At 39.8% G+C, this 23,950-nt stretch overlaps 1 protein-coding gene across 44 annotated transcripts in view; it reads right to left on the bottom strand.

Annotated features, from left to right (window-relative positions):
• The window catches only part of robo2 (roundabout, axon guidance receptor, homolog 2), a 554,737-nt gene that overhangs the window by 214,766 nt on the left and 316,021 nt on the right, over nucleotides 1-23,950 (bottom strand). For 12 of the 44 annotated variants that reach the window (XM_083547752.1, XM_083547748.1, XM_083547749.1 and 9 more), the window contains exon 1: nucleotides 19,743-20,642. The exons of the other annotated variants lie outside the window; for them this stretch is intronic. In XM_083547752.1, the coding sequence (XP_083403878.1) occupies nucleotides 19,743-19,797 (55 nt within the window). In that variant the 5' untranslated portion in view covers nucleotides 19,798-20,642. Of the gene's footprint in view, nucleotides 1-19,742; nucleotides 20,643-23,950 lie in introns of those variants that run through there. 44 annotated transcript variants of the gene reach the window in all.

The raw sequence follows: 23,950 nt of genomic DNA, 5'->3' as shown, positions 1-23,950 counted from the left end.
AGCCCAATCTTGTGATGATATAGTGCACAATCTCTTCGACACCGCTTTAAAAATGGACGAAATTTTATTTCGAAATCAAAGAATGTAGTCCAGTACTTTCATTTCTTCCAAGTCCAACTCGAGACGAATGACTCGAGGAGGACATGGTTACTATGGATGCACAGAGTCCTCAGGGGGGATGCTGTAATATGAGGCATTGTTTACATGCTGGTCAAGGACACTGATGTCGTCCCAATGCTACTTCTTGCTTTGCCGCATGTGGGGGGGCTAATTTTATCTGCCGTACATCAGGTTGTCCTGCTTGCATTTAGAAAAAGGATGATGAATGAGGTTGGAGAAGGAGACCGCCGAGAATACATTGTTGGAGGTGTACAAAAGAACAGGCTTCTTAAAACAGGGCAAATCGTGCTTTGTTTGTGTTACTTTCTCTCCATGTGATACATAAATGTGTGGGTTCATTGGGATTTTTCATAGATACATACCAAATGGCCGTTAGCCAAACATGACCTACAGTAGAAGTTTAAATCAAGAGCCTCAGTTTGTCCAATTAAAGTGACCTATGCTGGTAGATTTGCATAAACCTATAGGTCCCTTTGTACTTTTCGCAGCCCACTATCCATTAAGGTAAAATCAGCCCGTTGGATTACATAAACAGCCAAATGTCTATTTTCCCAGTGAACATAAAGAAAGCAGAACACAAACCAGGACTAATCAAAATGCTTTCTAGTCTAGAATGCTGTTTAAAATGCTTTAACACCTTTCAAACCAAACAGCATGACACTGTAAGGTGCAGGTGGAGGAGGTCACCAGAGATTTATACCAGCCGTTATTAGCCTGCTTGTAGCAGCACACACTCATGTGAGAGATAAATATTTCAAAACTGCAGTACAACTAACCCACACAGCTACTTACAGTGTGTAGGATTCAGTGCCCTACAGGGTAGTAAGAAATTTTAGCCCTTTACAAGAGGTCATTCGTGAAAAAAAGTAAATGTTGGGATATAAAATATGCAGTTTTAAGACAATCGTTTGCACCGGTTTACAACATACCTCAGTCGTCATTTCTAGTTAGCATGCACTGTATTTGTGTGTATTTATTATGCTGCGCTGCATAGAGGAATCCCAATAAAAACCATTTGACTTGACAAGGTCATTCTTCCATTCGAGAGAACAATCAGGCTCCTGGACACAGATGGTTCATGGCATCATTGGGATTTCAGCTTATGACTTCCTCATGAAAGGACAAATGTCTCATCAGAAGCTAGTTTATGCTAGTTGTATGATGAGACTAGCAAAAAACAGCGCCAAACTGTACTTAATGTTGGAGAGGTGTGGGAAGTGGTAGCTCAGTCATTAAGGCACTGGACCTCAGATCATAAGGTTGCGAAGGTGCTTGAGTAAGGCCCTTAACCCGCAACTGCTTAGTTGTATAAATGAGATAATTGGTCGTTAAGGATAAGGGCATTTAACAATAAATGTAAATGTGCAGCCTGCTAGTGTGCATCCTAGAGACTTCAAATGGATCGATGCCAGGACAAAATAGAGTCCAATCTGGAGCAAGAGTACCAATCATCCAGATCTAGGCTAAAAAAAACAACTAATCCTGTTCAACTTTAACAGTTTGGCTTTATTTGTTGTGCCAATGCTTAGGCTTGAAAAGTAGATTTTGCTTCCTGTCAAAGATTGTGCATTGAGATATGAAAAGAAAACTTTATTTTTGCCAACAATAAATTTTAAAACGGCACAGAAACAAAAACAAAGGCTTTTGAACACAATGGCACAATTTAATCGTTGGAGCAACGTTTCAAAGAGCTGGAAAGTAAGTAAACGGCAGGCGGAAAAAGCAGCGGCGTCAAAGCGTCTTACAATTTGCTCACGTGAAGTACAGGGACGTAAGCTTTTTTTCAGACGTTTCAGTGCGGACGAGCTATTTTTGGGAAACGAAAACAAAATTGTGGATGCGGTTTAAGAGGAAAATGCCGTCGACAAATTTATCCGGATTAGTGAAGACGTAGCCTCAAGACATTTGGAGCATTTGACCAACACCCTTATCAATAAAAACTAACAATTATCTAATTTCAAGTTTTTGAGCAGTGGCAGCCTGTTAGTGCTGAGATTTAAACTTACATCCTTCCAAGCAGAAGTCTATCATCATAACCACTTCCTACAAGTAGTAAATACACGCCCAGTCAGTACACAAGTATTTGGCAGATGCCTTTATCTAGAGCGACAATTATCTCATTTATACAACTGTGCAGGTTTTAAGGGTCTTGCTCGAGGCCCCCGCTGTGGCATCTTAGTGGTTTTGGTGGGATTTGATCTCACAACCTTCTGTTCAGATGTCCAACATCTTAACTACTGAGCTACTGAGTTAACATGACGTCCCACAGAGGACGCCAAATGCTAAGACCAGGTTCCTGCTTGTTTCTATTCGAATTAATGGGCAAAACTTTTAGCATCTGAAACAAGGAGTACATCCCACCTTCTCTACAGTCAAAAAGTGTGTCTCCGTTGACCACACAAGCAGCCTCGCTCCCTTCCGATTCATTTTAGCACATATTTATTCATGTGCAGGGCAGAAGGTTGCTGAGCTTTGATGATCTTTTTTGTAATTATTTTTATTGGCTCCCTCGAGATATCTCTCAGCCCACCAACCAAATCAATACCAGGCACCGCTTCTCATCCCACCAGCAGGGCAATAGAGCTCCCCAAAGACAAATCACTTATTCTGCCAAGCAGATGTGTGTCTCTGTGTCTGAGTTTGTGTCAACGTATGTGTGTGTGTGTGTGTGGGTGTGTGAAGCCAATCAGGTAACTCCTGGCAACTCTCCAAACGGGGTCCGAAGGGATTCCAATCAGAGTGGCACGGTGTAACGTGAAACCAAAATACGTTTCAGAAATTAGCCATGCTCTGTTAACAACCTGTCTTTTTATAAATGCAGACGCTGGTTAAATCAGAGGCCGCTTGTGTTTTCGCCGCATATTAATGAGAGAATAAGCGATGGCTATTATGCGCAGAAACAACAGGGAAAAGCGCTGAGCTCATTTGCTTCGCCATCGTAGAGAAAGGCGGGAAAAAATGGACAGAGAAATAAAGATTAGATTGGAGAAATCTCAGCAAACACTTCAGCTTAATATAAGTTTTTGGTTTTGTTAGGTTGGAGGGTGATTAAAATTTGTTATTTTGAAAAGAAAAAAAGACAAATCAAACGTTTATATTAATAAAATCACTCATAAATCCTTGCTTTATGGATGCCCCACAATCTATAAAAGTCTTAAAGTTAAAAAGACCAAACCATAACATCGGTATATGCTTTTGGAAGTTTTAGATGTTCCACTAGATTATGTGGAGATCCGTTCAAGATTCATTCAGCCATTAGCAAAGTCAAGCAGGATAGCAGGCTGCTCAAGATCTTCCACTCCATCCCACATAAAGCAGACGTTCATGGAGCTGGCTTTGTGTGCAATAGCATTGTCTCCTAGGTTTGGGTCTCCTTGTTTATAAGTAAAGAGAAAATGTCATGCTCATGCATCCAGAGCCGTCCTATACAATTGTACGCCTCTAACCTTGAACCACATACGGCTAGAAGTGTCCCAATTTTTTCGCTCATACAGTGAACATTGTACAATCACAGATACAGAATGTTTGGATACTTTGTAGGCTTCAAAAACACAGTGCTAATTAATACTGAACTCTAATTGGTTGAAGGATGTTCTAAAGTAATGACAGATGGCCCACAATCTATCTACAGTAATCCGCATAAATCTGGATTTTCGCTTAAAAACGCATCGCGTCCACACTATCGTTACCAATCCTTTGGAAAAAATAAAAATATTTGAAAGTTTACATAAGTGCAGTTTTATTTTAGAAGTCTTTCGTTTTTTTTCTTCTGAAACTTCTGGTTTCTCTGATTAGAAAGTGAGGAAAAAAAATAAAGGACAGATAATTTATTGCTGCTATAATGTAAGTCAGAAAAACAAATTAAATTGTAAAGTTCTTTAATGGTAACCATAAAGTGCCATCAGGGTAAAAACTTTCGAAAGTGAAACTGGAGACTCCTTCCATACATGTTCAAAAAATAAACATCTCACAATCAATCACAACATTTGTGAATGCACCGTTACTATAGAAACAGAAATAGGAGCAGGTGATCAACACCTTCTGACCAAACTGACCAATCATAATGGAGAGTACAAGAGTGTGTGTCATGTGTGTGTCCCCGTTACTTCCATCTCCAATCTGAAATCATCTGTCCGAAGTTTGAACTCCAATAAGAAGTTTGGAGAAGAAAGGATGGCAAGCGAGTCAGTTGTCCTGCTGTTTTGCTGCCGCGGCGTCAGAGCGGGTGAGCGTGAGGAATCCGAGTGCGCTTTCACGCTGGGCTGCTGTCAGAGCGGCTGGCAGGCACATCAAGCTGTGTGATGCGGATCAAGTGATTTCCAACGGACCACTGCACTCCGGAGTGCATACTCCACTGCTCACTCCACTGCTCTCTCCACCCTCTACCCACTTGTCCAGCTCCAGCCAGTTCATATGCATCTCCAAAAGACCATTTTCCTCGCTCATGTACACGTTAGGCCCAAAAGTTTGTGGACACCCAGCCATAAGACTGGGATGTGTATTTTGAGCATCCCATTCCACATCTTGTCCGCATTTCCTGATATAATATGCTCCACTCTTCTGTTCCACTAGATTTTTGTGGAGGTTCATTCAGCCCCAAGTGTGAGGAGACCCTGGGTTGCAGTTCATACGTATCCCACTGATTTTTAATAAGATTTACGAGCTTTATAGCAGGCGATCTTCCACTTGAACTCATGATAAGCACATCTGCATTGACCCGTTCCAACATGACAAAGTCACTGTGCAAAGCCATGTTGGAACAGGTTTGCGTCTCCTAATTCAAGTGAAGGGAAAATGGCATGCTATCTTATCCAAACACATCCTATACAATCGTGTTCCACCAACTTTGTGGTAGCAGTTTGGGGATAAACCGCATAAGGCTGAAAAATCACAACAGTTGGCCCGCAATCTGTCCGAGGTTAACGCAAGGAAAAGAAAAACAGAACTTTCACACATTGATAATAGTGCAGTTTTCTGAAAGGAGTCTCCGGTTTTGGCTGTAAAAAAAAAATCAGGTGTCTACATTTCTTTGTCTATATAGTATTTCACTTTTTTTCCTTAAAATATACACTGATTTAAGAATGTTTAGATATTAATTAAGAGCCAGTTTAGCTCAAATGACAACAGTGGTCAGTTTTTAAACTAGTTATACCACATTTATAATCGAGTCTGATTGGTTGATAGACATTATGTATGTGTGTGTGTGTGTGTGTGTGTGTGTGTGTGTGTGTGTGTGTGTGTGTGTGTTTCAGGTATTACACAGCTAAAGTAGGTCTATAATAACTAGTTCTAACACTTCACATGATGAAATAACAGAAACCTCTGCATGCTGATTTACTATTAAGCTTTATGTTGGGGGTAACAGTGTCTTTATCACATTATCTAGTCATTTATTAATTCAGTTCAAATTGATTTATTTTTATTTGTATAGCACTTTTAACAATGGACATTGTCATAAAGCGGCTTTGCAGAGATAAATAACAGTGGTTATTAAAAAGAATGTATAAGTGTAGTTCCTGTAAGGTTGTTCCCTATAATTATACCTAATGAGCGAGCCAGTGGCGAAACTCCCTGAGACTTCATGAGGAAGAAACCTTAAAAGGAACTGGACTCAAAAACAAACCCATACTCATGACATCACGTGATTACACATCTAGTCTCTTACTCAATGCATCTTCAGATATCACAGAATGAATCACTCAGGTTGCCAGGTTTCAGTATACAAACTGCAAACCCAAACAGCAAAACATCATTACATGGCTGTTTCTAGCCAATCTGGCAACCTAGGCCTGAAACGCTAGGACTTATTGTTAGCCCCCCCCACCCCAATGGCTCCGCCCTCCCATTACAATGCTCCACCCACACACCATACACATCATTCGCAACCTTCCATAAAAAAAAAAAAAAAAGGTTAAACGCATTGAATAATCATTGCAAAACTGGCTGAATTCAAGTATGTAAGCATATACTGTATATTTGCATTTACATCTACGGCATTATCCAGAGCGACTTACAATTATCTCATTCATACAACTGAGCAACTCTGGAGTTAAGGGCCTTGCTCAAGGGCACAGGAGTGGCAGCTTGGTGTGGCTGGGATTTCAACTCATGATCTTGAGCAATATTTTCCCTACTGTGTGTGAATGTGGATTTCCACCTTGTCTAAGCGGATTTGTTGTGTGTGTATGTATATATATATATATATATATATATATATATATATATATATATATATATATATATATATATATATATATATATATATATACAGTATGTGTGTGTGCGTGTGTGTGTGCGTGTGTGCAGACATGCCCAAAGCTCTGATTATTCCACAAAAGCAGGTGCTTGGGCCCCTCGTAACCGATTCAGCCGAAGCGTTCTCTACATGCGATGGGCCAACTCTAAACAGTCCCACCAGGCTGGGCTTGGCTGAGCAAAATGAAAAGCAGCGATTGATTCCCCTCCTGTATTGTAATCTCTTTAGTCTTTACCCACATGGCCCTGGAGCCAGGCAAATTGAATAGAGAGAAAAATAAATACGGCCTTTATTGCACTGAAAATGAGAGGAGGGCAGGGGGGGGGGGTGGAAGGTGGATGGGGTTGTGGATGAGACTGGGGTTATAGTAGGAAAGAGAAAAGGGAGTCATTTAGGTGGCCATGTTAGCCAGCGTTGAATGATGAATGGATAATTAAAGGGGTTGTGAGGAGACTTAGCTTGCGTGAACTGATCGCTGATGTCAGAGTGTTGGGTGAGCATTTGACCCCAAAGTCAGCAGGACGCCAGTGACGACTAGGTGGCAGCGCAATTTAATCCGAAAAATCTTTAAAACTCTGCTTGCGTGAGCTGCATTACGCACGTCGGACCGAAGAGATTTATTATGTTTGTATTTCGTTGGACATCGGATTCAGGATATAGAAGTTGGTTTGTGGTTTCACTGAGAAATAGCCACAGGAGCAGGCTTAGTCCAGGCCAGGGCCAAGAGTTTCAGTGTTTCAGAAAAAACATGCTTTGTTTCGAGGCTGCCAACATGGTAAGCAGACTCCTCACACTCTTTACCTCAAACCTTCAGATTAATTAGCTACAACAGCAGAACGTCTAAAAAAATTTTTTTTTTTAAAGATTGTGTTAATCTTTAGCATTAACACAATCTTTAAAAAAAATTTTTTTAGAGCTAAACATTCGGGACATTTGCATGTAATATAGTGAAATGTTTACATTGCAATTGTTCTATTTAGTATGTATACTTAATTAGCCACCCCCCCCCCCCTTATCGCCCCAAAAATTGTGTAAAACAGCTTAATCGTGATCTTTATTTATTTATTATGGATTTTATGGAAGTACATTTGTGCCGAAAATGTCCTACATCACTTTTGAAGAATACAACAGAAATATAAAAGAATACCATGAGAAACGTCAAAACTCTCAGAAATTGAAAACAATTTAATGCGAGCTTCAAATAAACAGCTTTCTTTGTTAAAACATTTGTCATGTATGGCATTTGGGAGACCCTTATTTAAAGTGACTTTTATCAGATTTATACAACTGAAGCTATGGAAAGTTAAGGGCCTTGCTCAAGAGCCCAACAGCTTGGGGGTGCTGGCATTTCCACTCCTCATGGTTTATGAATGCGTAACCTGAGTCTTCATTTACTTCAATGTTTCTGTAAATGCTCTACGAGTCTATACAGTAAAACCCTGTTGTACGAGTAACCTATTGTACGACCAAACGGAGATATGAGCGACCTTGCTCGCCAAATTATACCCTATTACACGCGCAAATATCGAAAGCACGAGCAAACCCATGCTGCTGGTTCCCCGTTTTCGGCGGAGGGTCGCATCAGTCGCTTAGTTGATGACGTATCACTCGGTCGCTCTCATTGTTCAATGCAGCAAAAACTTAACTTTTTTTAGTTAAAAAAAAGACTAGAAATCTTGAAAAATGTCTCCCAAGAAAATCGGTGATGGTGCTGTGAAAATGAAAGTAAATAGAATTACCATTAAAACCAAGAAGGTTACGAGCATGGTGTGTGTCTCACACTCGCAATCAACTACTACCACATGGGTAAGTGTTAAATGATGTTTACATTACGGTAATTTGAGGTGTATTTGTTTGTTAAAATAGGCTACAAATACTTTTTAAGTGCAGAAATAAGCGATCGAATGAGATCTCAAAACGGGTTAAATCGCTTTTACATTCATTCTTATGGGGAAAATCAGTTCGAACGTACAAGCAAATGGACCTACGAGCAATTTTCAAGAACGAATTATGCTCGTTTTATTTTCTGTTCTGGCACGTAAACTATTGCAGGGGCGGAGTTTACTGGTGCTTTGCTCTCATTGGCTCATGAGATTTTAATGTACAGATCTCTGACCTTAAAGTAGAGACTGCAACGAATTCTGGAATGTGTTCTAGATGCAGATGTTAATGTGGTTATTGTGTTTGTATTTTGTAAACTAATTTGAAAGATCAAACAATAGTTTTGAAAGAGTAAACAAAATCTTTGAAAGAGTAAACAAAATCTTTGCGTGAACAATATATTTAAAAGCAGACACGATATCTTTGAAAGGATAAACGTAAACCCGGTTAGCGTATTCATAAACGAGGATCGGCTAAATGAAAACAAAAAAAAAAGTGCCGTTTATTTAAAGAAGGTGTTACATTTTTGCCACTTCTTTCATTATTTCCTGTTTCAAACCGCTTTTGTTCGTTCCCATTGTATATTTTTGCTTCATTTCCTGAAACATTCAATCTTTTTTTGCCAGCGAATGTAATTCCGTATTGATTTCTCGGTAGCGTCTCGCCATAAAACAGACCAACGAGGCTTCGGATCAACATTATGTTTGTCAGAATTTGATCTGAATGATGTCTAGAGGGATGTCAAAAGCTTTAAACAATGTGGTTCGGTCAATTACCGAACCACAGCCTTTGAACTCGCTGAACCACCCATGGACTTTGGCTTGAGAAAAACTACCCGATGATTTCTGGTGTTATTTGCTAAAGAAAAACACAAGCTAAAGTGGAGTCACTGAGTCACTGCGTTGAGTGTATCTGGCTTTCTACCTACATCGTCCATCATCTACTTGAGCGTGAAAATAAGCAACGATTCTCGTATCGCTAGGTTAACACAGCGGCAGCTGCTAAATTCCCCGAAGCTAATGCATGCGTTCTTGATGCTAGTGTGCGTCCACTCTCATTCAATACAAGCAAATCAATACTGAAATGTGTGATATTGATGTAGGTTATCATCTACCCCAACTCTTAATGCACTAATGGAATGGAAATGAGAAAGCAATCAATTCCTCGAGCCTTAACTCACGCCATAAACTAGTTTAAAAACCCTGGACTACTTTTACAGCTCGAAATCATCAATCATGCACGAGGTGAAAGAGTGAAGTGTTAGGCAGGACAGGTTGCGCTCGCCAGACGTGCGCCGTGCAGGGGTTTTTGAAGGTCATGAAATTTTGAAAGAAATAACTGAGAAAAGTTAGTTTTTTCGCCCATTGGAAATGGAAACTGCTGTCCTATTTTATTGGGTATTAGCACTGATCTTCAAACATATTAGCAGGATTACTTTTTGATTGCTGCAATTACATTGTACTGGCTGCCAGTCGATCATAAATTGGCATGAAATGTTAAATTATAGTATCCGTAAAACACAATTGAATTGGAAATCCTATTAGACGTCCTGGAAGAAAGAAAAATCATGCAATATGTTTTATTTGGATCAAAATAATGAAATAAAAGCCTGACTTGCTTAGCTAGGTGCACTTATAAGCCATGCTAACTAGAATGTAGCATTGCTGCCTTATAACCTGAACTTGGGGTTCCATAGTGTTCTCTGGTTTCTTTTCGTCTCTTAAAAGCAAACTTATAGGTGAAATCCTGAATTACCTTTGGGTGTAAATGAGTGTGTGAAAGTGTGTGTGCTTGGTACGAATCTTGCATTTCCTTAGGAAACAGACTTGGTTTCCAGATCATCATTAATTACAAAACTGTGCATACAGGCTCTTAAACAATTTCAGCTCCAATGTCTAAGTATTTCTATGAGAGTTTATGACCTAATTGTGCATGTTAACCGAATAAAAATAAATACACCATGGACAGCTTTGTGTACTTACACACATACACACCAAATGAACCCAGTGATAGCCTTCACTGTGTGTACTCTATCCTGTTTGTGTTGTGGTGAGTCACTCAACCTTGACACAGATCCTCCCTATCTCAGGACTGCTCAGATAGAACCAACCGGAGGGCAAACTGAGGCAGGGAGCAGAGCGAGGCGAAGCGTATATAATTCACTGCCTCTGTGAACCCGAGTTGGTAGTATGCCACATGAAGAGGGAGATAAGGCCAGTGTGCTATCTCGCCAACACTATCTAAGCCCAGAGAAATTGGCCTTTACGTTCATCTCCCGCTGGTTTCCTTTGTATCGTTATGTCGGCCCACGAGTCTGACTCGGTTTAGCTGAGGACGCTGTATCGGTATTTTTTTTTTTTTTTTTTGCATGATTCAAGAGTAGGGATTTAGAAAAAACTGAACGATACGGTAGTTTTAAGAACCAGGGGCAAGATTTTATATTCGGAGCTCCTTATTTTTTATTCATAGCGCCTGGAGGATAACAAGTTTAAACTAAAAAAAAAAGACTCAAACCCTTATAGACAAACATTTTCCTAAGCTTTTAAAACATACACTATATATCCAAGAGATTCATATTGTGCTTTTTGAACACCACATTCCACATTATAGCTTTATTTCCTGTTATAATAGCCTCCACTCTTCTGGGAAGATGTTCCACTAGATTTTGTGGAGATTTATGTGAGATTTTGCGTTTATTAAACCACATGTGTGTTAGTAAAGTCAGGTACTGATGTAGCTGAGGTGAGGAGGCCTGGGGTGTGTTCCAATTCATCCCAAAGGTGTTCAAAAGCTTTATAGAAGGAGTTCTTTCACACACTTTCAACCCATGTAAAGCATATGTTCATTAAGCTGGAGTTGTGTACAGGGGCATTGTCATGCTGGAACAGGTTTGCTAGTTTAAGTGAAGGGAAAATTTCATGCTACTGGAGCCAAAGACATCTAATACAACTGTGTGCCTCCAATTTTATCGTAACAGTTTTGAGAATAACCTTGTATGATTGGAAAAACCAGGTGTCCCGATACTTTTGTCCATATAGTCCCACACTAACGAATAACAACCACCATTAAAATGTCTTTTTCCTTAGTTATGACGTGATGACGAGTGACAAGAAGCTAGAAAATGAAAAAATTAATGTTCGTCAGAGTTGTGTATTCGAAATGATGTAGCTCTCCTGCTAGCGCAAGACACATTTACCTCAGGATTTCACATAAAACCGAAAATGAAGATGCTAGCAACACTTTAATTTCATTAACATGCAATGCGAGGACAGAAAAACACATTTTATAGGCAAAATATTCACCAGTCATTTGCGAAATCTGTCATTTACAAACTCTAAGTGCTAGCAGTGTTAGAGCTACAACGTAAAAGCCCTCTGAAGCCCTGCTTGTCTTTGCTAGCGACTAGTCAGCTAACTATAATAAGTGATGTATATTCAGTCAGCGTTTTCAATTTAACAAGTCACTGTTTCCATATTGACTGACCTAAAACCTAATACATGTGTGTATATAAGCACAGTACATGTGATTTAAATGGGGGAAGTGCTGTATTCTTTGAATCTGTGACGCTTCCACCAGCCATCACTTGCTGAACTCTAGGGCTGAAGAGACCCTCAGGATCTAGGGGTTGGGGAGCATTTTCTTTGTTTTTTTCCTCAGTCAGAGTTCATGAAGTACAAGTAAAGACCTTTAGTTGAATGCAGTATTTTGTAGGATGCAGGAGCACTCCAGGATTGTATTGAAAATGTTGAAAGTTTTAAAAATTAGGCTAGTTGTCTCCTAGAGTAAATGTTTTGAGGAAACGTCTAACGCCAATTCTTTAATTCTTACCTGGTAACATTTTCCAGGACGGAGGACGACACTAGGATTGTACAGAACATGTTGAAAGTTTTCAAATCATGCTATTTTTCTCTCACCGTACAGTATGTAAGGTGGTATATTGGTGGTTAAGATGAAGAACTTTTGTTTGAGTAGTCATGAGTTTTAATCCCAGAATACCCAAGATGCCACTGATGGGCCCTTAAACAATGCCCTTAAACATTGCCTGTTAAGATGTATAAATGGGAATATATATAAGTTTCTCTGGAGAAGGAAGTCTGAGAAATTGGCATTATGTTAAGTGTAATGTTTTCAGGAAACATCTAATGCCAATTCTTTACCTGGTAACATTCTGTAAGACGGAGGGAGACTCTAGAATCGTATCCAAAATGTCAAAGTTTTAAAATGATGCTAATGTTTACCTAGATAAGGGTGTCTTCCAAATGCTGTGAATGTAAATGTATTTAGGAAATGTCGAACACCAATTCTTTAATCATTATCCTCCATCATCCTTTGCTTACATCTCTCCTATCCTCCTGTTCTTTGTATCTAAACTCCTCCATATGGAAAACCTCCAAAACCTGAGTCTTGGTTCCTGTCACGGATTCTTCCTCATTATTCTGGTTATTTTTTTCCTTGGGTTAAATAAGAGAGAATGAAGCGTTCGTGTTGGGTGTAAACCGAGTTCCCTGACTGATATGTTTACTGTATATCTGTCATTGAGGAGCTAATCATTAAAAGCAAACACGTGTGTTAAAGCCTATTTAAATACAACCTTAACATGTGTGCATAGGTATAATGAATGTCTGTGTGTATGTGTATGTGTGTGCGGGTGTGGGTTCATATTGTATGAATACCCACAGCTCACTCCTCAACCCTTCCCAGGTGTTTGTACAGGTGTGTGTAGTCACTGAGGGTCTGAACACTGGGGTATTAACAGTGTCAGTGGGGGCAGGGCACCGTGTCCTATTATATCTGTTCTCTCTCAGGTGGAGGCTTCGCTGGCCTTACATTCCTCCCCTATACACGTATTCACACACAGCAAACAGCACACACACACACACACACACACACACACACACACACATGAAAGAAAGACAGCTGAGCTTTCTAATTTACGAACCTAAACAATAATTTGGAATCTACATTTCTTTTCTAAGGTTCTAGTTCAAATGAAACATGGGTCGACACCTGGTCATCATAGAAACACACCTCGACACCTGTTTACCCATTTACAGCGTACGAATCAGAGCAAAAATAATGATGAACTTTCTGAAAGTAAGTCGATTTAGAGCAAATCAATTCAGTTTCTCGATGCAAACTAATTATTCTGGATTAGTTCACTGGTCTGGGGACTTCCAGAGAAAATTTCCTGAACTCTTTTTTTGAGCATCTACTCAAACTTGAAACATTGTTTGAATGCTGGCAGTCTTTCCGTCTTCTGTGTCGCCATTACTTCAAACTCACTGTTTTAATAAAGAGCCGAAAATTCCTAGATAAGCAGCTATTTTGGATTCTAAGCCAAGTAAATCTTTCATTTCAGATTCTCGGAGTACTGGGAACGAAGGCGGGGAAAGACAGGACGCCACAAACAGTTCCTTGTTTATAACTAAGGACAATTTGGAGATTCCAACTCAGGCCATGTCCACACTAATATGTTTGTGTTTGAAAATTTTTCTTCTCATATTTTGCTCTCCGTTTTGGCTTTCCGTCCTCACAGGGATGCCATTGTCACTCAATGAAAAAGCCTTTTTCGTGTCGCAGTGTGAACTGTGAAAACCGATTCTTTCGATTGCGAGGACCCTTTTTTTTTATTATTGCTGCGACATTGTAAAGAGCCGGAAAGTAAATAAACGGCAGACGGAAATGACGCGGGTTGAAACGTCTTACGTTTTGCTTATGCGTACAGAGACGTGAGCGTTTTCAGACATTTCGGTGTGGATGAGCAACTGTTGGGAAAATGTCACGTTTTCTAATTTATTCTGATTACTCTAGACGTAGCCTCAAGCTACCTTCACACTTATGCTTGTAGTTTTTTCTTATTAACTTGCGAGTGGGTGTGGCCTGTCCAGGACTTAAAGATAGAAAAGAAAGAAAGAACAAAAGGTGCTTTATACTTGTCACAGGTTCATTATAGCACAGTGAAATTCTTTTTCCGCATATGCCAGCGTTGTTAGGAAGCTTAGGTTACAGCGTAGGTCAAACATGTTACAGCGCCCCTGGAACCTACAAGGTTAGGGGCCTTATTTAAGGGCCCAAAAAGTGGCAGCTTAGTGGCATTAGATAGATAGATAGATAGATAGATAGATAGATAGATAGATAGATAGATAGATAGATAGATAGATAGATAGATAGATAGATAGATAGATTGGGTAGATTAGTAAAGTTAAAGGAACTATTTCCTGGGCAAGTTTCTATAAAGTAACCAGAAGAACCACACATGGACATGGGGAGAACATGAGAACATTCTAGCAGTCTTAGTCACCATCAATGACACTCACAGCAGCGTGGGATGGAAGCCAGATAAAGATAATTGATATTGAATTTGGCATGATGACCATATCATGTCTAGCCAAACTATCCAGTAGAAAAAGAGCGCTGTTTGCCAATAAAAACAATCCAACAAATCTGAGCAATGGTTCGTTTTTCTTTCAGGGAAACACAGCGGCTTAATGAGACTGCAATAAATAGTGCGAAGTTTTCCTGAACAATGCATTAGTTAAATAAATAATGACTGTAATAATAACTGACAGCTACAGATCCAGTTTGTCCTCCCTCGCTTGGCGCCCAGGCTTCTGTAACGAGGCATTAGCGTCTCCGGTGAAGAAAATGTCACTGGTTTGCTTGACTGAGTGCCAGCCAAGCAAAGCTAAAGCAGTTGAAAATGTCTCGTTCTCGTCTTGGCTTTTCTTTCCAAAAGAAGCCTATCGCTGCTTCTGGGAGCCGCGTTTGACATTTTCGTCCGGTGCAGAAAGGATTGCACCTGGGGGCATTGCTGAGCTTGGCCATAAATTTAACCAACAATAGCTACCTTCAAATGTCACTCAAATCAGCAGCTGCATTAAACCCTGCGTCGGGCGCGCGACTCCGTCATCTCCTGAAATAAGCGTGATAAAACGGCATTAACCGTCCTTGTGAAGCATTTCTGTGGCGTGACGCTAGCGATTAGCCGTTACGAGACATATTTTTAAGGATCGTTGGAGCTGCTTCCCCTCAAAAACAAAAAAGAAATAAAAAAAGAAAGCAAGCAAAAAAGAAAGAAGAAGCGGGCTTAATGAGACGGAAAGAGCACGGCCCTGCTGGGGACTTCACTCCCTCGTAGACTCCGCGAACAATAAGAGAGGAGCACACGCTGACCTTACACTTTACCCATCATTATCCACCTAACTCGCTTCTCTCTTTGTGTTCGACCAGCTCTCTGTGCTTTCCTCTTGGAGAGCATGGTTTAGCCTTTTAATCAGGCTGCTAAACAGTCCTGACACACACACACACACACACACACACACACACACACACACATCTATAGTTAAACTCCAGTGTGGTTGCCTGAAGGATTTAGGAGAGCGTTTGTCATTATCCCGAGTCTGTCCTCTCCAAAGGAAAGAAAAAGACAATTACAGCTCAACAAACCGGACCACATTCGGATTCTGAGTGATCCGGATAGACCGTAGGCTCGGTGTAGCTCTTACGCCGTGACCGCTTTAATTGTGGCTTGCCCTCAATTATTCTTTGCTTGTTTGTTTAATCAGTAATGTCAAATGCTTGGTGGGTGGTGTTTTTTCCCCCCAGTGATTTTGATCTCAGCTGCTTTTCACAAACAGGAACTTGGTGTACATTAGACTCAAGCTAGCACGCTCATACTTGTAGTTTGGTTCTTATAATTGTGGGTGTGGCTATGGGCGTGGTCTGTTGAGAATTCAAATGAGATATTATGATTGCTAACACTTTTCAAGCTAGTAGTTCAACAGAAAAAAATACACAATGCACTACTCAACTTGCTCATGGTGTAATGGATCAAGCCCCTAACAATAGAAAAAGCCAGAGAACCTAGAAACCACATGGACACAAGCTAAGCTCAAGCTAAGCAGTAGTACAAGACAGTAGACATAATGCACTACTCAGCTTGGGCAGATTAGCAAAGCTAAACTAACCGTGCTAGCAGTTAACTAGCGAAAAAGACGCGATTTCCACTACTTCCTTCTTCTAAGTTCATTCGAAGTGGTTTTACGTGCTTAAACCGCACACGTCGAACGGTGTGAACGAGCTGTTACTATAGAAACGATAACGCATTAATACGAACATGTGGTTTCCAGCTGTGCTACAGTCAGAGCTGCTGTTCCGGAAAATTCCAACCAATTGCAATTGAAAATTTAACAGCGATGAGCTATAAAAAATCTGAGTCATAATGTTCATCTTTCCTGCTACTGATGTGTTGTTTACTCACACAACCACACACCATGCCACATCATACACATACACACACACACACACACACACACACACACACACACACACACACACAAAAAAAAAAAAACAGTGGGGTTTACTCAGGTTTCACCTGAGCGAGCTGAACTGAAGCCTCAGGCATCAGAGAAACAGCGTGCCACTCTGAGATCATCTCACCAGGGTATTCACATCTCCTGGCGTCCTACAGCTCATCTTCTCCAGAGGAGACGGTTGGAAAAGCGTCGCTTTACAACCGGAAATGGATCAACGCAGGAGGTGTAAACGCTACATTATGAAATCATGCCGTGATGGAGTGATGTATTAGCATCAAATGTTTTAAATAGCATTAAATAGCGTAAGAAGAAAAAAAGTTGTGAAAATATTGTGAATGTGAGCAAATTCGTGTCCTAGTTCTAATTAGGAGATGATTAGAAAGCAAAACTCGCAACAATGAATAAAAAGAGGCTGATCATATTCAAGACTTTTTCATGTCTAATTGGCATCTAATTGATCCGATTGCTAGCAACTTGTCCATTTGTGCTACACGATTATGACGAGAGAAATAAATATTCAACAGCTCATGATGTCAAAAGTTTGGTGATTTTGTGATTCTCTCACTAAAAGTGGACTCTCATATCTTTTCATGAACTCATTTTCATATTGTTCACATCTCCTCACTCCTCGATGTAAACGGTTCACACAAGTGTTTTTGTCTCTCCCCGCTTCCCCCCTCCGATACCAGCTTTCCACCCTGAATCTCTAATTTTTCCTCTTCTCTTCCCCTAATGCCACCCCCACTGACTTTCCACCACTCCATCCAGCGGCATTAATCACGCCGTTCCTGAACACTGTGACGGGCCGCGACCATTCAGGCCCGGGAGCGGCTTTGTTCCGAACGCCACGCTGCTCTCAATGCATCTCCATGGCCTTTTTGTTTCGTGAAGAGGAGCTCTTTTAGAAGAGCCTGCTCCTTCCTCTCAGCCTTTTTCTCGCTTTTGGTGCCCAGAGATTAGCCCTCGAACTGGCTGGGCACAGGGGTGACTGAGAGGGGAGGGAGAGACAGAGACGGAGAAAGAGAGAGAGAGAGAGAGAGAGAGAGAGAGAGAGAGAGAGAGAAAGAGAGAGAGAGAGAGAGAGAGAGAGAGAAAGAGAGAGAGAGAGAGAGAGAGAGAGAGAGAGAGAGAGAGAGAGAGAGAGAGAGAAAAAGAGAGAGAGAGAGAAACAGGGCAATGATTCGGTGAGGTGATTCATGCACTCACCAGCTTACTCATGCCTTCAGAGAACCTAGCAACCAGTGGATGGGAGGAATTGCAGAGAAAAAGACAGACAGCGAGAGAGAGAGAGAGAGAGAGAGAGAGCGAGAGAAAGAGAGAGAGAGAGAGAGAGAGAGAGAGAGAGAGAGAGAGAGAGAGAGAGAGGGTGTGTCCAAGGCGTAAAGAATAAAAATGTATATTCTCATTCTTATGGTTGTCTTATGGTAATCCTGGGAACACTGGGTGTGAGAAAGGAATATATTTTGGATGGCATGCCAGTCCATCACACACTTACACACACATTTATATACACCTAAATACAGTACTAAGATATCAAGTTCTGCATGTTCTGCAAGTTCTACCATGTTCTGCAAGAAACCAGAAAACCCAGATGTGATGGACTGGTGTTAAGTGTAATGGAAATCAGTCCATTACACTTAATATATAGGTTCTCTGTTTTTTCTTTAAACACACACACACACACACACATGCATGTGCACACACATGCACTCACGTATATGCACCTAAAAGCATATCAAGCCCATAGCTTGTTTTGCAAGTTTGGAGAAACCAGAGAAGCCAGACGAAGCCCATATCGAAGCAGAAAAAAAACATATGAAACTCCACACACACGATCAACTCAGGATTCTGAAGCTGCGAAGCGACATCGCAATCCCTAAAAGTTTTCCACCCTGATATTCCGACACCAATGGATGAATATGGAAAAGATTCACATCCATCATATCAAGTGAGGACAAATCTGTGTACGCACGAAAATCCTGCGCAAAATCAATCTGGCTTTATTTATACACGCCTCGAAATTAAAGAAGTGCACAGCGATTCTTGTCAATGATGCGTACGTGAGCAATCTGTCAATTAAACGTCAAAACATTCCGATTTTTCCAATTCCGACATATAAAGTCTCGGCTGATGGTTGAACCTTGAAACCGAACAGTTGATATTACATCCCTGTATAAACTGTATAAACTATTAAACTGGTAATAAATTTATTTTCTCATATAGTATGGAGGAATAGAATTGGAAAGTGGATAAAACAGAGAAGCAGTAGAGTGAGGGAACAAGGCAATTCCATGAGCAGAAGGAGGAGGAGATGCTCGAGACGCTCAACATGTTGGGAAGGAGTTCATTGTTTCCAGAGCAACACCCTTTTTTTTTTTGGCTTTAATGAGAGATTTGGGCATGTTTACTTATTGGTTCATTGGTTCACAACACACACACACTATATATATATATATACACACACACACACACACACACACACACACACATTATATATACTTATAGCAGAAATAAACTTTTACACAGGACCCCGTTTCCTGTTCAGATCAATTAGAAATGTTGATTTAGCAGGTGTTTGTGTTTACAATACGCATCTCCTTTTAATGTCTTCAGACATTTCCACCCCAAATTTCACAACTTATATTAAGCCCAAGAAGAGAAAGCTGCACACTTGAACACTCCCAGACACACACACACACACACACACACACACACACACACAAGCCACATCTGAGTCTGTAACAAGGCAACTCGTGTTGCGCACGCGCTGGACATCATCCATATACCTTTAAATAAAACCAGGAGCACATTGAGCAACACTGTAGGAACCTGTGAAGGTTTATGGTGCACCTGACAATCCGATAAATGACCAATTGTCCTAGTGTCTGTACAGGCAGCCAATGTGTTTGGGAAGAGATTTGAGGAATAAAAAAAAAGAAGGATAAAGTTTGAATGTAAATGCGTAATCACTGCGCTCCAGCTCTAAGACCAAGACCAACTCCAGCTCTAAGACCAAGACCAACTCCAGCTCCAACACCATAACCACCTGCGACGTTTGATGAGCAAATAACCCGTCCAGGTGTGTGTGTGTGTGTGTGTGTGTGTGTGTGTGTGCGCGTGTGTCCAACTCATGCATGAGGTTCAGGGAAAAAAATCTATCATGAACTTACCTCCAGCCTGAGAGTGAAATAATCCGCAGAGGAGGAACCACGCTAAAGGACCCATTCTGGCATAGTACACATCCAATTCTCTGTGTCTCTGAGCGCGCGTGTGCGTGCGTGTGTGTGTGTGTGCGCGTGTGTATACGCGTGGACGCACGTGTGCGTGCGTGTGTGCGTGCGTGTGTGTGTGTGTATGTGTGTGTGTGTGTGTGTCACACTTTCTGTCCTTTCTGTCCGGCTCAGGGACTGAGGAAAGCCGGTGGAGACGCACGCGCACGCACCGGGTTCATACTGCCTAATCAGGGCGCGGAGAACCGGGACGTGGGACGCACGCGCCTCACGCTGGCACACGTGCGGTCACGCGCGGACACCTAAATGAATGATTATTTATTATAATATGTATTATAGAGTGTTATTGTTTATTTTTCTCCAAGAGATTTCCAAGAAAACAGGGATGCTCCAGAAAACGACCAGAATCTCCAGATCCAGAGACTCTAGAACTCTAAAACTGGAGATCTTTTTCTTATTATTATAGTACAAAATAAATATCTTGTTCTCCGGTCGCTTTCCTGGTTCTCTGAACTAAATCGTGTGAAGAAGCGAAAAAAGTGATGCTGTCCGTTTCCGGGATTTCGGAAATCAGCGCAAAAAAAATCCCAAACTCCAAAATGCGTAGAAGCTTTTAAAAGAAGAAGAAGAAAAGAAGAAGCAACATCTGGTCCATGTGTCGGATGAGTCCAAGTCCAAGCCAAAGTCCAGCAGCAGTGCTGTGGTGTGGGGAAATGTGTGAGTAATGTATTAGAGCGCTGAGAGAGAGAGAGAGAGAGAGAGAGAGAGAGAGAGAGAGAGAGAGAGAGAGAGAGAGAGAGAGAGAGAGCATACACTGCTCTCTGAGCGCACTTCAGCACTCAACTGGCGTGTAAGCTCGAGCTAAAAGGAAGGAGGAAGGGAGGGAAGGAGGGAGGAGGAGATGGTGAAGGAGTGGAGGAAGGACAGAGGAGGAAATGGTGAAGGAGTGTAGAAAGGACTGGTGGAGGAAGGACGGAGAAAGAGATGGTAAAGGAGTGGAGAATGGACGAAGGAGGAGAAGGTGAAGGAGTGAAGAGAGGACTGTTTGATGGATGATGGAGCAGATGGAGATGAAGGAGCACTTTGGTTGTCTACGCTGAGGGTCTGTGGCGCATCAAGTTTGCGCACCTGAGGAGGCGCTGCGCTGGGATGCGATCCAGTGAGGGACAGAACTGCTCTCTAAGGGTCACTTATAGCTTTATAAAATAATAATAATAAAAAAACAATACTTTTAAATAAATAAATAATATCATAAATAATAACAATACCTATTAATAAATACTTATTTTAAATAAATAAATAATATCATAAATAATAATAATTAATTATTTTAAATAAATAATATCATTAATAATAATAATAATAATAATAATAATAATAATAATAATAATAATATTAATAATCACTGTATTGCTATTTTATGCATCTATTATACTTTTATATTTTTATTTTTAAGACTTGTTTGATATTTAAGTTTTTTTTATAATTTTTGTTTGCTTTTCTTTCTTTCTTTCTTTCTTTCTTTCTTTCTTTCTTTCTTTCTTTCTTTCTTTCTTTCTTTCTTTCTTTCTTTCTTTCTTTCTTTCTTTCTTTCCTTCCTTTCTTTCTGGGACCACCTAAAAAAAAAAAAATCAATAAATAAATCCATTAAAAAACAAACAAAAACTCTCTCATTCCCTAGTGTTCCTGTACCCCCTCAGCCCACCACACCCATACAGGCCTCGTGCACTCAGTAATTTCCCTTCATTAAAACTGTGAATAGCTGCTGAGAAATGACTCCATCATTACTCACGTGCACTGAAACAGACACGGCCTGCGGTGTTACTGCATAAAAACACTTACAAAAAACATACAGAGAGACACTGGGGGAGACTCGTTCTCTGACAATTTTCTGGGACAAAAAGGTAGGACAGGACAGGGCAGGACAGGTAGTTCATAGTGCTAGGGAGGGAAAAAGACGAGCAAAAGTCCGGGGAGATTTATTTTTAGTGCCTCCTACATGACGCAGGAAAGTGTGATGTCCAAGGCTGCATCCTATATATCGGGAATAACAAGAAGTCATAGTGTAAACTGAGAGGCTGAGGGAAAGATGATGGATGGAAAGAGCAGACAGAGAGAGTGAGAGAGAGAGAGAGAGAGAGAGAGAGAGAGAGAGAGATTGCAGTGAGACATTAGCGCCCCCCAATGGTTGCGCTGAGAACCTATCCAAGCAGGGCTTCATTATACTCAGGGTGGAGTCTTTCTAAACACTCAGACTATCAGGGGGAACAGTAAACAGGGTTTAGTGGACTGTTAGTGCTGGTTGGAGCTTATAAGCTGTTTACAGGGTTTTCAATACACTCTGAGTTCTGTGTAAAACTGTATCGGTTCCTCAGGGGGAAGAAAAATATATTTAGAGTTTTAGATTTTACTTTTTTCAACATAAGGTAATATTTATGTGCTGTTTTAAAAACATATAACAATATTAATAAACTATACAGCTTCAGTGCTTAGCCCTCTAATAATAATAATAATAATAATAATAGATATGAATAGATAAACACTATTATTATTATTATTATTATTATTATTATTATTATTATTATTATTAGTATATTATTTATATTTAAATAAAAAAACAAACAAATTAATAATTATTATAATATATAATAAAACAAAGACAGCAACTACACTATTATTATTATTATTATTATTATTATTATTATTATTAATAATATGATAATTTTTAGTAGTATATTTTTTAATATATATTAATAATAATAATAGATATGAATAGATAAACACTATTATTATTATTATTATTATTATTATTAGTAGTAGTAGTAGTAGTAGTATATTATTTATATTTAAATAAAAAACAAACAAATTAATAATTATTATAATATATAATAAAATGAAAAACAGCAACTACACTATTATTATTATTATTATTATTATTATTATTATAGTATTATTATTATTATTATTATTATTATTATTATTATTATTATTAATAATTTTATTATTAGTTGTATTATTATTATTATTTATAATATGATAATTATTATTAGTATATTTTTTCATATATATTAATAATAATAATAATAATAATAATAATAATATTAAAATAAGAAGAAATCAAGTAGATTTTTATTATTGTTGTTACAATTAGTATTAGTATATTTTGTAATATTTTAAACTGAAAAAAAATAATAATAATAATAATAAATAATAACAATAATTAGAAGAAGAAGAAGAAGAACAACAACAACCAACGACAGGTTGGTGATGGAACGACTGTTTACAGCTGCCATAAAGTAAACAAAAACAGGAGGTTATTTTGACATTTGTTACAAATGTAACAATAAACGGATAAAACGTACAACATCCATCAGTTTAGTAATCCCTTTAAGAAGCAACAAAAAGCAAATATCTGTCCCTGACCCTCAATAAGACCCTCAAGTGCTTCTGTTGTGCAGATGAAAGCAGGAAAAGCTCAAATGCATCACGTTTTAAATAACAGCTGCGTATTTCATGCGACACGTTAACAACAAAAAAGAAACGAGTGACTTCGAGCCATGCTTTTGAACCTACACTCGAAGACGAGTGAAGCGAACGCTAGAGAAGCTGATTAAAGAACAGCTGAAAAACCATCAAATCAGTCATGCCTGCTCAGAAGTCAGCTCTGAGCCTGTACAGGCGTCTCGGAGCAGCACGTCAGGATCGAGTTCTCTCCAGCCGAGCGCTTTTCTGGAATATCCCTCTTTCAAGTGATGGCTCAACATCAAAGGCGAATAAATGCACAGAAAACAGCTCTTAGAAGTGCAATTAAAAGAGCAAATGCCTGAATACCTGTCGCTCACACACACACACACACACACACACACACAAATCCAAGTTTTCTGATCTAAACACACTCCGATGCATCATTTCCCAGGTGCGGCTAAATCTATGTGAACCCCCCGATCAGCACAACCATATGTGGTTCTTCTGTAGTTACCACAGACTTGGAATCACACAGATGTCTAGAAAGCCTCCGTATCTTGCAGCATTCCAGTGTTCCATCATGCTCGTTTGCACAAAGCGAGTTCCAGGAGGACATGAAGGGTGAAGCTTAGTGGTTAAGGCACCAGTTTCAGAAGGTCATAAGTTTAAATCCCTGCTCAGTT

Source organism: Silurus aristotelis (assembly GCF_946808225.1).
Source record: "Silurus aristotelis genome assembly, chromosome: 8".
In the NCBI taxonomy this organism is placed as follows: domain Eukaryota; kingdom Metazoa; phylum Chordata; class Actinopteri; order Siluriformes; family Siluridae; genus Silurus; species Silurus aristotelis.
Note: the sequence above shows the minus strand (reverse complement) of the source record. Positions and strands in the feature narration are given on the sequence as shown.